Source organism: Andrographis paniculata, unplaced genomic scaffold, assembly GCF_009805555.1.
Source record: "Andrographis paniculata isolate CXL003 unplaced genomic scaffold, ASM980555v1 Contig5END, whole genome shotgun sequence".
In the NCBI taxonomy this organism is placed as follows: Eukaryota; Viridiplantae; Streptophyta; class Magnoliopsida; order Lamiales; family Acanthaceae; genus Andrographis; species Andrographis paniculata.
In genome coordinates, this window is record NW_026137595.1 from 1,304,568 (window position 1) to 1,321,292 (window position 16,725).

The 16,725-nt window shown below is 26.5% G+C and overlaps 1 protein-coding gene and 1 pseudogene across 1 annotated transcript; both read left to right on the plus strand.

The window, feature by feature from the left end:
- Nucleotides 1-8,255: 8,255 nt before the first annotated feature.
- LOC127258992 (1-aminocyclopropane-1-carboxylate oxidase homolog 11-like) lies at nucleotides 8,256-9,805 on the plus strand. The gene is made up of 2 exons (XM_051286102.1): nucleotides 8,256-9,101; nucleotides 9,424-9,805. Exons 1-2 carry the CDS (start codon nucleotides 8,286-8,288, stop codon nucleotides 9,670-9,672), a joined length of 1,065 nt encoding a protein of 354 aa, XP_051142059.1. The 5' UTR covers nucleotides 8,256-8,285; the 3' UTR covers nucleotides 9,673-9,805.
- Nucleotides 9,806-13,286: 3,481 nt separating this feature from the next.
- On the plus strand, nucleotides 13,287-15,181 carry LOC127259021 (1-aminocyclopropane-1-carboxylate oxidase homolog 11-like; annotated as a pseudogene).
- The last annotated feature ends 1,544 nt before the right edge of the window (nucleotides 15,182-16,725 follow it).

The following is a 16,725-nucleotide window of genomic DNA, read 5'->3' on the forward strand; positions in this document are numbered from 1 at the left end:
GGTTTTTTTTTTTTTTTTTTTATTTTTGCAAAATAGCAAAAAAACCCCATGGTTTTCCGAATTCGCTGAAACCCCTCTTAGTTTTAAAATTTCAAAAAAGCTGATTCCAAAACATTGCATACTCTCTCCCCTCTCTAAATTTGACTAACGAACCATTAAATTTTATCAGATTTGACGTTATACCCTTATTTATATATTTTTTAATTTATTTATCTTTCTTTTTTTCTCTTCTCTTCTTTCTTCCTCTCTTCTCCCAAAAGCACCGATTCTTCCATCTTCTTCTTTCTCAAATTATCTTCAAACGTCGCATCAGATTTTTCTCCAATTTTTTCTTCTCTTTCCCCATTCTTTATCATGCCGCCGCAGCTCCACCTGGTTTTTTCTTTTCTTTTTTTTTTTCTCAAATTTTTTTTTCTTATTCAAAGAAGAATTGGAAAATAATAAAAAGAAAATGAAAATGACGGGAGCAGGAAAGAAGGAAGAAGAGAAAGAGAAGAAAAAAGAAAAAAAGAAGAAGAAAAGAAAGAGGGAAGAAGAAAAAAAAAAGAAGAAAAGAAAGAAGGAGAAGAAGGTTAGACTAGATTTTTTTTCTTTTTTTTCTTTTTTTTTCTTTTTTTTTTTTCTTCAATTTTCTTTATTCTTTCTCTCTCTTTTTTTCCAATTTTTTTTATTCATTATTTTTCCTCCTCAATTCTTTTTGGTTTTTTTCTCCAATTTTTTTTTTCTTTCTCTCTCTCTTTTTCCCTAATTTTTTTTTCTTTATTTTTCCTCCCCAATTTTCTTTCTTCCTCAATTCTTCTCTTCTGCAACGACTAGCACCAAGTTTTTCCCATTGATTTCAAATCTGGATGTCAAATTAATTTATTAAATTTTTGGGTTTGATAAAACAGAAGAAAAAAAATTGATAGTAGGAAGAAGAAGAAAGAATAAGAAAGAAGAAGGAAGAAAACTGCTCTAGAAAATAATCATCAGGCTATTTTAGTAATTTTACGCATAGCAGGCATACAAGCGCCCTTAAATCCTAAAGGAGGGGTTTTTTTTGCAACATTTTTGAAACCATAAATAGGTTTTTTGGAGTTTTAGAACCACAATGAGTTTTCAGCAAATTTGGAAAATCACATGGGGTTTTTAGCTATTTTACCTTTTTTAAAAAAAAAATAATTATGTTAAATACAGTAGTAAATTATCTAAGTAATGTAAAAAATAATAAATATGTACTCTTATAATATATTATTATTTTTTAAAAAATATATATTAAAAATTATTTGTTTATTAATATTTAAAAAAAAATACTCCCTCCTATTTTATATTTTCTTCCTATAATTTGTTCTTTTTATTTTTGGAAATATAATGATGTACTTTAATCTAATTTTAAATTTTATAATTTTTTTAATTTTAATTAAACTATTTAATTATCTTCATCTTAATCTAAAATTTTTTTTACTAATATATTTTTTAATTATCTATTGGTTATATTTTACCTAAATTTTCGTATCTACCTACAGTAATAAGCCCAAAATATCTGGAACCGAATGGAATAATAAATTAAAAAAATGTGTGTTTTATTGGTTTTCACTATATTTTTAATTTAATTTAATTTAAATATTATATTATAAGATATTATTCAAATTTAATTTTAAAAATTTTATTCGATAAATAAATATATTTATATATATTGAGAATTTTTTTCATTTATTTATAAAATAATTATTAATTATAAATTAATATAATATTCTTTTATTTATTTGTAATCATATATATTTTATTAAAATATAATTATTAAAATAATTAAATATATTTTTATTTTTTAATTTTAAATATTATATCATAATTTAAATATAAATTAAATAAATTATTTTAAATTCAAACTACACATATAAATTTTGTATAATTTTACGAAAATTAAATTGAATATAGATATTGATTACCACCACATTTTATATTTTTTCTTCTTTAATTGTATAAAATTTTCATATTTCATTTATCTATGATATAAATAATGTTTCTTCAAAAGTTATTATACTTCATATGTCCATTTTAAAGTGAGTTATTCGAGATTTTGTAATAAATTAGAAAATAATACTTTATTTGTCTTATAAGTAATATTTTTTTTGTGCGTAGAGTTTTAAATATTAATATTATATTAGGTTGTAATAAAAGAAAATAAAAATATCCTTATTAGTATTGTCTAATATAAATATAGTGGCATTTGTATAATATATTGTAAGTTGAAATGATATTTATTATGTATGAAATAGTACTCTTGTTTTGAAACACAGACGAAAGTAGAAAATGAAGTCCTTCCTATGGACAGAATGAGTAGTATTCATGGGTTAGTTGGAGTGTTTAAGAGATTTTGACATTTTTATCCTTTGACTTTTTGAATAAAGTAATTGTATGTATAATGATATGTTTGTAATATAAGTAAAAGTTAAGAGTATTTTAGTATTAATATATGATTACTTTTTTTCTAAAGTTGTAATTAATACTTTAAAATGAGACAAACAAAAATAGTAAAAATATGTATTTTGAATTAGAACGAATGAGAATATTATTTTTCATATTTTATTTATATATTTATTGAAGGGGGATTTCATTTCTTCTCATGTTTGATACGTCATTCGTTCGATAATAAGATATTCAAATGTCAATTATATTAATATTATAAGACAATAATAGAAGTATTTTTGTCATTTTTTTATTAATTTGTAATACAGTTTGATATAATAATTAATATTTAAATATCAACACACAAACAGTAAATCGATAGTAAGGGTGTGTTTCTTTAGGAAATATGTTTGAATTGTTTTGTTTCTTTTGTGTATAGGTTTGGTTTGGGTTTGAGGTTTTGATATGTATTAATTTGACTGGTAATAAATATAATAATATAAATGTGTATTAATTTGTATAATTTAATTATAAATTTATATTATTTATTTTTTTAAAAAAATTATTTATTTATATTATAAAAAAATTTATTATGTATAAAATGATATATATATTGTATATATTTTATTAAACTACAATTATTATTATAAAATTTTTAATTTGAATTTATAATTTTAATAAATAAAAAAATATAATAATAATAAAATAAAAAAATAAAATAAAACACACACACAAGCAGCCTGCAGTTTGTTAGCCAAACAAGAGACAGTTCAATTTGGGCAATTTTACTGTGCAAATTCGCTTTGAAGAAATATGCCCTTAGCTACGAGAGGGAGGAAATATTATATTTTAATAAAAACATATACAATATAAATATTATTTTATAAAAAAAAATAAAATTTAATATAATACAAATAAATAAATAAAAATATTTGTTTATAATTAAAATAAATTAATTTTACAAATAAGTAGAGAATTTGTTTATCGAATAGAAATAGAAATAGAAAAGAAAATTTTAAATAGATTTTTGAGTAAATCTTATATGATGTACATATTAAAAAATAATAATAATATAAAATATTACTTTCGTCCGCCTCTAAAGATTTTATTTATTTTTTATATGTTAATTTTTTAATATTAATTATTATACACAAATTAAGAAAAATTACAAAAATACTTTCATTGGTGTCTTATAATACTAATAGAAGAATATTTGTATAAAAGAATATACAACTATAAGAATATTTTTAATGTTAAGTACAATGACGCAAAAGGTAAAAATATGACCTTAGAGAGGAAGCGAGGAATAAAATAAATTGGTATCATAGTGCCAACAGTTAATGAAATGCAAACAAAACACACCTTAAAATTTTGAAACATTACTGAGAGATTGTATGAATATTTAGGTTCTATTTGATTGAATTTTTTAAATTTTTTTTTTATTTTTGCTTCTTAAAAAATATTGTTGTAATTTTTGTTTCCGCTAATTCATTATTTTATTTTTTATTTATTTTTTTTTTATACGAGAATAAACTCAAATTGAACTATACCGAAATGGAAACTTAACATTAGCAAATTAGAGTAATAAAGCTAAAACTGGAAATGTGGGAAATCACAAACAAACAACCCTTAATATTCGGCAGCGGTTTTTTCTTAAAGTTTAAACTATTTCTTAAGTTAAAAAGTACTCCCTCTCCGTTTCAATACAATAGTCTTATTTACTATTTTTGTCCGTCTCAAAATAATAGTTTTATTTTCATAATCACTATAAAACTATCTTTATTTTTTTATTATTAATACATAATTGTCACTGCTTTTTACACTAATACACTCACAAGAGCAAAAAAGTCTTTTAACCGTATTTTTTACCAACTACCAATATAATATCAATATTCCTTAAATATCGTGTCTAATACAACCCAGACTATAATTCTGAAAAAAAAAAAAAAAAAAAAAAAAAAACTTTTGGCGTAGCTTTTGAAATATATACTCCCTCCGTCCTATTGAAATGTTATCATTTTCTATTTTAATCCGTCTCAAAACAAGGTTACCATTTCCTAATTTAGTAATTGTACTGTCTACCTAACATAATAAATACCCTTTCAACTTACATTATATTACACAAATGTCATTACTTTTATATTACACTATACTAATAGGGGTATTTTTGTCTTTTTTACTACAATCCAATATAATACTAATATTCAAAAATTTACGTGAAAAAACAAATGCCACCCTTTTTATGGGACGGATGGAGTATTAATATTATTAATATTACCTTCATCCGCCTCTAAGAGTAACAAGTAAATCAAAATGATTTTTCTTTCTCTTTTGAGTTATTCTCATTTACTTTTTATATTTTGATATTTGAATATTAATTATTATATCAAAACATAGTACAAATTAAGAAAAAATTGCAAAAATACTTTCATTAGTGTCTTATAATACTAATAAAATAACATTTGTACAAAAAAATTATACAAATATAAAAATATTTTGAACGTTAAATACAATGACGCAAAACATAAATGTGACTATTAGAGGCATACGGATTAAGTATAATATTCTTCTGTCTCTTAATAAATTATTGATCTTTCTCTTTTTAATATGTCCCATAATAAAGTATTTTTTTTAGTAATTATACTATATATTTAACATTACAAATATTTTTATAATTTACAATATATTACATAAATATTATTATTTTTATATCACGCATTGCTAATAAAGCTATATTAGTCATGCTTACTTTATTCATATTATACATATATGTGCAGAAAACAAATGAATACCTACTTAAAGGACGAACAAAATACAAGATGTTATAGTAAATTTTGAATTGAAATAGTTGTTTGATGTGATATAAATATGTATTGATGTGATGTTTTGAATGTAAAATTTAATTTTAGTGTAATATAATAAATAAAAAATAAGTGTTTGATTTGATATTTTTGAGGAGAAAAAAAAGTTGAAATAGTAAAACGGAAAAACAAATCTCACAAGTAAACACACCCAAGAGTTTCTTTATTTTGATGAAGAATTTTGATTTAAATTTGATATTAAATAATGTAATATGATATACTCCCTCCGTCCCAGATACCGTGTTTGTTACACTGTAGTATTTTAGGAGATGTGTAATTAGTAGATAATTAAGAATGTATTAGTGAAAATAATTATCCTATAATATAAATAATTATAAATTAAGATTAAAATAACTAATTAGTTTAATTAAAATTAAAAAATTTAAAATAAGATTAAAGTGTGTAATCATTTTTTAAAAAAGGAAAGCTACATGGTACGTGGGACGGATAGAAACGGCAACGTGTACATGGTATATGGGACGGATAGAAACGACAACGTGGACATAGTATCTAGGACAGATGAGTATTTTGTAAGATAAAAATTATATATATATTTTTTTCGAACGTGAATCACATTTGGGATTTTGAGTTGAGATTTGAATAGTAAAAATTTTGAATTTGAATAGTTGTATAATGTGATATAAATAGGTGATGATGTGATGTTTTGAATGTAAAATTGATTTTTAGTATAATATAAAAAATAAAAAATAAGTGTTTGATTTGATATTTTTGAGAGAAAATTTTGGATGAATAGTGAGATTTGGACCAAATCTCTCAACCGAACACACCCGAATCACACTTATCTATAACATTTGTTGGCACGTCATTTTAAATATATTATTATTATTATTATTATTATTATTATTAATTAATGTATAGTTACACGAAGCACGTTCCATGAGTGCTTCATAATTAAAGAAAAAAAAAAGCATGTCTTCTTTCTTGCCTCCACGTATTATATTTTATGCCCACGATATTGTTATATATATATATATATATATATATTCTCATTGGATATATATATATTTTTACTTTTAAAATCAAAATTAAAATTATTCATTTAATATAGTTTTTAATAAAAAAAAATACATTATTATCAATATTAGATTTTCTACGTCTCAAAACTACAGTTTTGATTGTGTTGGGCGATTTAAGAAATATTGATATTATATTGACAGTAGGTAAAAAATATAGGAAAAATATTTTTTACTTTTGTGAGTGTATTAATGTAAAAAGTAGTGACAATTGTGTAATAATAATAAAAGAGTAAGAGTAGTTTTATATAATTATTTATAAAAATAAGACTATTATTTTGAGACGGACAAAAATAGTAAACAAGACTATTCTATTAGGACGGAGGAAGTATTAAAATACTATTTAAATAAAAATTAAATGATGTATTTGTTTTGCATTTTGATTTGAAAAATTATATATATAATATAAAAGAATTATATAAATAATATAAAAATAATGAGTATGTAGTATATTAATTTTTGAGATAAATATATTAAATTTTTTTGACAAAACAAACAAACCTAAATCAACAATTTCATTTCAAATTAATGTCAAATCACAGCCATACAAACTCAATTATCTTTAGTAGGTCATTTGTAGTTTATTTGCATAAATACTTCTCTAAGTTATGTCATTATTTATATACATATTTTTTAATATTTTGACATTAGTCGTTAATGTTATTTTTTTTAACAAAAATATATACTATTAAATATTTACTTTTTATTTAAAATATCAAATTAAAAATATATTTTTTTTATCAAATATTCATTTTTATTCAATTTATTATTATTATTAGAAAAAAATAATTATTAATCTCAATATAAAAATTCATTAATTTTAATCTAATTATAATAAACAATTTTAATGAATTTTAGTTTTACTGTTAAAAAATTAAGAAAATTACTTATGTGGACGCAATGAGATCGACGTGAAAGTTGATATAGACAAAACACGGCTATGTACAGTAAAATATGCTCGTATTGAATTTATCTAAGTATGCATTTTCGCATAGCTGCGACAGATTCCTATATTATTAAAATAATAATAATAAATTAATTAATTAATGCGGCATGATAATAATATATATATATATATTATGCACTATAGTATCAACAAGCCGATTCTTCATATGCATATATCATTTTTATTTACTTTTAAAATTAAATAATTGTTTCAAATATTCTCTGAGCTGTATCCCTTGATTGAAATGATGAAATTCCTCCGAAGGTTATCTTGCCTTGTTTGAATCCAAGCTATTACTAGGAGCACATTGACCAACTGTTCAAGTTTTAGACAACCCAAATTTTAAAATATTATTTATTATTATTATTAAATTTTAACTTCAATTTATATGTATATATTTTATAATTATCTAAATAAATTTTATAATTTTAATTATATATTCTTTTATCTCTTTTTTTTAATCAGCATCATCTCATTTTTTTTCAAATTTAATTATGGTTTATACATTTTTATCTCACATCCTGTCGTAGACACCATTGATAGTAAACTCCTCTCATATTCTCTCTTTCACTCTTTCTTAGTCATTCTCGTTTTTTAACTTTGAGACGGTTCATCTTTCATCCTTTTTTTTCTCTCAAATTTACTAAGGGTGTGTTCGTTTGTACAATTCTAACAAAATTCTACTATTCATCCAATTTTTTCCCCAAAAAACATCAAATCAAACACCTGTTTTTTATTTTTTATATTATACTAAAAATCAATTTTACATTCAAAACATCACATCATCACATATTTATATCACATCATACAACTATTCAAATTCAAAATTTTTACTATTCAAATTCCAACTCAAAATCCAAACCCCCGAACAATCGCATCCTAAGTCACGATGTTACGGACCCCACTACACGAAAGGAGTAGATTCACCGGCCCGTAGCTCACGGGAGCTTCCAAGAAAACACCCTGGACCTCGCGGAGCGGTATATATATATACACGATCCTTCCACAAACTCCTCCGCTCACTCAGACAGACTCGATTATCAATCAATCTTCAAAATGTCGACGGCGGCGGTTTCCGATCGGGCCGAGGAGATGAAACGATTCAACGAAATGAAGGGCGGAGTTAAGAGTTTGGTCGACGCTGGGATCACCGAGCTCCCGACTATCTTCGTCCACCCGCCGGAGATTCTAGAAACAAAGCCAAATGGGGTCGCCGACGGCGACCTACCGACCGTCGACTTCGGAGCGAGGCGGGAGGTAGTCGTGGAGAGCATCCGCCGGGCGGCCTCGGAGTGGGGATTTTTCAGAATCACGAACCATGGAGTTCCGGCGGAGGTGATGGACGGAGTGCTGGCGGCGGGGCGGCGGTTCCACGAGCAGCCGACGGAGGAGAAGGCGGCGCTGTATTCGACGGACAGCCGGCAGAGTGTTCGGTTCAACAGCAACGGACACGCCCTGAAGGACGACGATATCGCGTGCTGGAAGGATATGCTGACGTGTGTCTACGCCGACGACCGGCTCGACCCGGCGGAGATCCCGCCGGTGTGCCGGCGGGAGTTCGGCGAGTACGTGGAGCACATGGTCCGGGTGCGGGAGACCCTGGCGGAGCTGCTGTCGGAGGCCCTGGGACTTGAGAGCCAGCATCTGTCGAAGATGGAGTGTATGAAGAGCGAGGCCCTGGCATGTATTTACTATCCGGTCTGCCCGGAGCCGGCGAAAACTTTCGGGAATTCGAAGCACTCGGACGCCACGTTTCTCACATTGCTGATTCAGGACACGGTCGGCGGCCTCCAGGTCCTCCACGACGGCCGGTGGGTCGATGTTGCGCCTGTCGCCGGAACACTCATAGCCAACATCGGTGATCTTATGCAGGTCAGAACTCGTTTTAATTTTTGCAATAGATAGATGCATGGATACACAATTATAAAATTCAATACTTTAGTGCTCTATAGGAGTATAACTATGCATTATGTAGTATATATTATATGTTTTATAGTGCATTGTTAGATACTCAAATAAAATCATTTCAAAAGTCTAATAATCCGTTCAAAGGTTCAAAAGAAAAAGACATTTCGAATATAGTACATGCTATCTGAATTTTTTTTATCAATGCGGTATTTTTTTTGAAGATTTAAATGACACTACTAAAGAAAATCAGCACGGTAATAGCCGATATATATATATATATTTGCAGATTATAAGTAATGACAAATTTGTGAGCGTGGAGCACAAAGTGAGAGCTTCAACGGGAGGGCCAAGGGTATCGGTGGCGTGCTTCTTCACGCCAAGCGTGAAAGCAATGGGGAAGGCATTCGCGCCGATGAAGGAGCTAATATCGGAGGAGAATCCAGCTCTCTATAGAGAGTTCTTCTTCGGGGAATACTGCCGGCATTACAAGACAAAGGGGTATAATCGTCCGGCTTTCTCTCGCTACAGAATTTGATTTGATTATCGTTGCGATGATATATATATGTATGTAATAATTGATTTACTTAAACTCCTTTATTTCATTTCATTGTTCGGATACCTGACGTTGTTGCTGGTCGATCAACTTCGATTTGAGTTGATGTAATATTGTATTTTTTTTTTTCTTTTTTTTTGGTGTGTGTTTGATTTTGAAATTGAACAAATATTATTAAATCTTGTATTAAGTTTTGTTTATTTTACTAAAATTATATTTAATCATTAAATTATCTCTTGTTCGACTATCTCAAATCACCATAGGTACATAAGCCATCCATTTTTTTTTTTATTGTACCATATATTGTTAATTAATGAATTTAATTATTAATAAAAGATTTTAGCAAGAAATTGATCTTTGACCTTGTCCATGTATTTTTAACAATAATTTATTTTTAATTTATGAATTTAATTATTAATGAAACTTTTTAGCAAGAAATTGATGGTTGATCTTGTCCATTTATTTTTTACAATTTTCATGTGTTAGACCTTTTTTTTTTATAAGTATTTTGCATATTTGCTTTTGATTGATTATTTTATTTTATTATTTTTATCATTTCCGATCTAAACTCAATTATTTTATTTCTTAAACATATTGGATGAAAATTTTCAGGTTTAACAATTAATCATTTTTTGCATAATAATTGTAAATACTACTGATGAATCATATCCCAGCACAATATGTAGGATTTGTTTGTTTAATAAAACTATTTGAATAAATATGTTTTTTTTTTAATGTAAAATAGAGATAATTGTGTAAATAATATACAAATAATAAATGTGTATAATATATTAATTTTTTAATTTTTTTTTATTTATTAAAAGTACATACCCGTAATAAAAAAAAATATAATGTATTAATTAAATAGAATAAAAGTTAAACAATTGTTGTGTTTGTTTGGGGTCTAGAGTTGGGATTTGAATAGTAAAAATTTTGAATTTGAATAGTTGTATGATGTGATATAAATAGGTGTTGATGTGATATTTTGAATGTAAAATTGATTTTTAGTATAATATAAAAAATGAAAAATAAGTGTTTGATTTGATATTTTTGGAAGAAAAAAATTGGATGAATAATATTAATCGGATGTTTTTGCAACCGGCTCCGGGTCGTACCGCCTCAATATTGTTTTAAAAAGAAAAATGAGAAATATTAGGTGTGTATATTTTATGTTTTTGGATGAATATTTTTTATATTAAATACTCCTTCCATCCCACGTTGGATGTCCTGGTTACTGTAGACGTGAGAATTTATGATAAGTATAATTAATAGATAATTAAAAATATATTAATGAAAATAATTATCCTATAATATATATAATTATAAATTAAGATTAAAATAACTAATTAGTTTAATTAAAATTAGAAAAAATTTAAATTAAAAAATTTAAAATGAGATTAAAGTGTGTAATAATTTTCCAAAAACGAAAGTGACATGGAATGTGGGATGGACAGAAACAGCAACGTGGACATGGCAAGTGGAACGGAATGAGCATTAAGAATGGTATTTTAAAAATATATTTATGTTTAATTATTAGATTTTTTATGGATGAATAAAATATATATAATGTTAAAATGTACTTATATTTTTTTTATAATATTTATAAAGAATTATACTACTAAAAAAATACAGGGTGTGTCTACTTGTAAGATTTTAGTTTTGAGTTTTGTAAAATATAATTATATTTTAATAAAATATTCAATATAAATATTATGCTGCATAAAATAAAATTATATATATATAAATAAAAAAAAAATATAAATATTTATTTATGATTAATATAAACTAATTTACAAATAACTGAAGAGTTTTGAATACATATAAATATATTTTTTTATTGAAATAATATACAAACAAAATTTTTTGAATAAATGTTAAGTGAATCTTATATGATATAAGATTTTAACAAAAAAGTTGAGAGTATAGTACTCCCTTCGTTCCAAACACTCTGTAACATTTTTTTTTTGTTTGTCTTAAATTCACTGTAATATTTTCAAATTTAGAAATAATTTATAATATTTTTATACATATATTAATATATACTTCACTTTATCCCATCACATCACTCAAATAAAATAAATAAATAATCATTTCTCTCTCCAATCACATAACTTAATATCCAAATTATTTCAAATTACCATACTTAATACTCCCCACCTAAATTCCCGTGCCAAACACAAATGTTGCACGGTGTTTAGGAAGGAGGGAGTACTAATTTTGGCCGGGAAGCCAACCAAACACTCGCAATGCAAATATTTTACTAATTACTGAATGGTAGGTTCAACTGAAAAAAATTGCCGATGGGCTTAAGCCCCGACTTAGGGGGTGTTTGGGAAACATCGTTTTGAAGAGCTTTTAGCTTATTGAACAACTTTTAGCTGTTTGACCAGTCAAAAAGCTAATTTAGGTGTTTGGTAAATTAGCTTTTTAAAAGAACTTTTTGGACCCAAAAAGCTAATTTCTGAAAAGCTTATCTACTCAGTGTGTTGAAAGAGTTTTTTCATTTTAATTTTACTTATTCCTTATTTACCTTTAAAACTTAATTATTTATTTTTTACATATAAATATATTTTTATAGCAGTATTTATTAATTATTTTTAATATATTTAATTTATTAAATTATATTTTTATTTTTTGTAAATTTAAAATAATTACTATTATTAATTATTAGATATAAATTATTTTATTTGTAAAATATATAATTTAAAACTAAATTAAATAGAAAAAAGAAAGGTTATTAATTTATTTATATATATATATTAAAATAATAATTAACATAATAAAAATATATATAATTTTTTAGTACAAATAATTTTCTCAGATTTAAATAATAAAAATAAATATTTTATAATTTTCAATAATTAATAACAAAAATTCTCATAAATTTCAAACCAAAATGAAAAAAAATAAAAAATAAAAGAATAACAAATCAATCTCCTTAATAGTCATTTTATAAACCTCAAACAATTGTTTTACCAAACACTTTAATACAAACCGCTAATTGAATCAGCTAGTCAAACAAGTTAATTGAATCAGTTAACAGCTAAAAGCTATCACCAAACGCACCCTTAATCATATTATTTCACAAAAATGACTGCTTTGTATCTTTAATAAATTTATCAATTTTAAACATATTTAATAAACAAAAATTAATTTAATTAAAATTTTAATTTATTGTAAACTCACTTAAAACTCTTTTATTTTTATATATATCCTCAATCAACAAATATTTTTATTTATCTTTAAATATAATTTTTTTTATTTATGCTAATATAAAATTTTATTTTCTATAAAATTATATATATTATATATATTTTATTTAGATATAATATTAAAAATATTTAAATATATTTTAAATATATTTTAATTATTAAATAATTAATTTATATTATATAAATAACTGATCTATATTACTTAAATTTCAATCCCAAAAAAAAAAGATTTCATCTTTATCAAGTAACTTTGACTGTATATATAATAAAAATAAATAAGTAAATAAAAACACGCCTTCGGCTTCATTGTTGCCTCCAAATATTTATATCATTTGCCCACGATCTTCTCATTATCGCAAGTCTTTCCCATATAATATTATACCGTACAACTCTGTTCATGCTCCCCACATGTTCGATAAAATGCCTCAAAAAGAACTTCTCCTATTTATTACACTACAGCATTGTCTTCTTCTTCTTCACACATCTAAGTTTTGTTGCAATCTTTAACAAGATTCAATGGAATCCACAATGGGAAGTGATGAAGAATGGAAGGAAGAGGTCAAAAAGTTCGAAAGATCGAAAGCCGGCGTCAAAGGCCTCTTGGATTCAGGAGTAACAAAACTGCCCTGTTTTTTCCGGACACCCGAGAGAGTGTCCCAAACAAAAGATGTGTCATCCTAAGTTCGGATCCCTGTAATAGATTTGCAGGGAATTAATGTCAACCTCGGGCGATCCGCGATTGTCGATGAGATCCGCCGGGCGTTGGAGAATTGGGGAGTCTTCCAAATAGTCAACCATGGCGTCCCTAGCGCTGCAATGGACGCCGTCCTCGATAGCACGAGGCGGTTCCATGAGCAGCCTAGGGAAGCCAAGATGGACCTCTATTCGTCGGACGTCAGGCGTGCCGTTAGATTCTACACGATCAACGATCATCTTCAGAAATCGGATGTCGCCAGCTGGAGGGATTCGATTTCTTGCAGATTTTCGGATGGCGTCGTCGATCCTGAGGTTATACCTCATGTTTGTAGGTAATAACGACCAAAAAAAAAAAAAAAAGAAGAAAGTTTCGTATATATAAATTTAAGGTGTAGATCAGATGTTAACCTAATCAAATCAACATCTAATTTGATCGGGTCAGCATATCATATAAAGGTAATCAACATATAGTTTTGCATAATACTCCCTCTGTCATTCAAATCTATGTTCATTTTTCTTTTTGGGTTGTCATAAAAAAATATTCCCGTTTTATTTTTAAGTAAAAAATCATTATACTTTTATAATATTTTTATTATAAAAAGAAAAAATAACAATTATTACTCACTTTTATTAAAATTCATGTCTGGTCAGATGAACACACATTTACATGACGGAGGGAATATGTTATAAGATATCATATGCTGAGTTATAGCTTAATATATGTTGCATCATAAACATGTTATGATAGTATATAATATATGCTTATTACCTTTATATGATATGCCCACTCGATTAAATAAGCACTATGCTGTTTTGACTAGGTCAGCACGGGATCTGCAGCCATAAATTTAATTATATAGCTCATTAGCGTTGTAAAATTGATTGCATATAACAAAAATAAAGATATCTTATAAATTTAATTACATAAATTATTTCCGTGCATAAACAATGTAGGGACGGAATAGTCGAATACATGAAACACATGAAGGATATAGGCAAGGCGCTTTCGGGGCTCTTCTCGGAGGCATTAAGATTACAGCAAAACACATTATCCAAAACGGGATACATGAATAGTCAATACATTTCTTGTCTCTACTACCCGGCCTGTCCGGAGCCCGACTGGGCCTTGGGTGCAAGGGACCACACGGACCCCACGGCTCTAACCATTTTAGTCCAAGACGCCACCGGTGGGCTCCAAATACACCATGACGGGCAGTGGGTGGACGTGCCGCCGATCCCGGGAGCCCTGATTGTGAACATGGGGGATTTTCTGCAGCTGGTCACAAATGACAAGTTTAAGACCGTGGAACATCGGGTTCTAGCCACGGCGTTAGCCACCAGGGTTTCCGTTGCTTGCTTCTTTTATCCGAGCGGCGAGCAGATTACGGCCGGGGAAATCGGGCCCATCGCCGAGCTGGTGTCGGATGGCAGCCCGCCGGTGTACCGGAAAGTTAGCCACACTGAGTTTATGATTAATTTCCATAAATATGGGAGAAGGGGACATTCTGCTTTGTCTAATTTGAGGGTTTGAGTTGCTTTGATGGTTGAATTTTTAAATTTTTATTATTTTTTTAATGTGAGAATCAGCGACTTACTTGTGCTTTGAATTGGAATGATATTTGATTTGATGTAAACATGTATTCCTTCCTTTCCAATAAAATAGTATTGTTTACTATTTTTGTTCGTTTCAAAATAATAGTTTTATTTTCATAAATAACCATATCACGTAAAATATTGCTACAATAATTTTACTCCAACCATAATCTTCAATTTTTACTCTAAAAAGTATATTCCCTAAATATTCCTCTTTTATATTATTTTATATAACTTTTCAGATTTATAAATTACACCCCAATTTTAATTTATTTTTACATTAGATTCATACATATATAATTTATATTATTTTTCAACAATAAAATTATATATCAATTTAGAAAATAAAATTATACATTATTTTTTAAAAAAATAAAATTATATTACCTTTTAAAAACTAAAATTATATCACTTTTAAAAAATAAAATTATACATTAATTTTCAAAAAAAAAAAATTGCATACAATTTTTTAAAGTATAAAATTATATATCATTTATTAAAAAATTAAAATTACACAATACATCCAAAAAATACCAAAAATATAAAAAACACCACAAAAACTCCATTCAAAAAATGAAGTGGAGTAACACTGTGCATATCTGCAATGGGGGAATTTGGGGTTGGGTTGGAGCCCCTCCCCCCAAATTTTTCGTACAACTCATTGCATTCTAAAACTAAATTTACTTTTTCATTTTTATTACATCATTGTCATTACTACTAAAAGGGCAAAAAAGTTTTTTATCCATACTTTTTATCAACTATTAATATAATATCAATATTCTTTAAATCTCGTATCCAACCCAATTAAGACTATATTTATGGGACGGATGGACGAAGTATTTTATAAGATGTTTTTAATGAAAGATTGTGGTTGTGTTCTTTTAATATTAAGAATTTAGGTTTTTATTATTAATTGTTGAGAATGATAAATGTGTTGTTAAATTTATTTTTGTATGTTTTTCTAAATATTTTATTAAAAATAATATATTTTTATTGATAATTATATCAATTGTAGTTGGTAATGAATGGTTTTTGAATTTAAAATATACTATTTGGACGAAAAATTAAATTTATAACGGCTATATGATGAAAAGAAGAAAATTATAGAATCATCACAAAATAGTTAATGTAATAAATGTGATAAACATCTATTATATTTACTTCCTCCGCCCAATTTTTATTGTCTTAAAGTATATTTGCACGGTTTTTTAGGTGATTGTCTTTTTGTTATGAATTGACAAATTTGCCCTTAATTGTATGTTAAAGATTAAGAGTAATAAATGAATAAATAGTAAAAATGTAAAATTTGTATTTAAAAAAAAAAAAGGATAATAGTTGTTGAACGTCCCAAATAAAAAAATAGGTCGTTAGTTTGTGGACAAGGAGGAATTTCTTTTTTATAAATATATAATAAAAATAAAAAATAATTAAAAACCTAAACCACAATCGCGCCCTCACTTTCTTCCTCTTTCTGTTCTTCTCTCTTCCGTCTTCTTCTTCCTCTGTCTTTTCCTCCGCTCGAATTCGCCGTCGT

Excerpts from the sequence above, each read along its gene's own strand:
- LOC127258992 (XM_051286102.1), top strand. The coding sequence starts at position 8,286 with ATGTCGACGGCGGCGGTTTCCGATCGGGCCGAGGAGATGAAACGATTC. Across the intron at positions 9,102-9,423 it reads ACATCGGTGATCTTATGCAG|ATTATAAGTAATGACAAATT; the intron begins GTCAGAACTCGT and ends ATATATTTGCAG.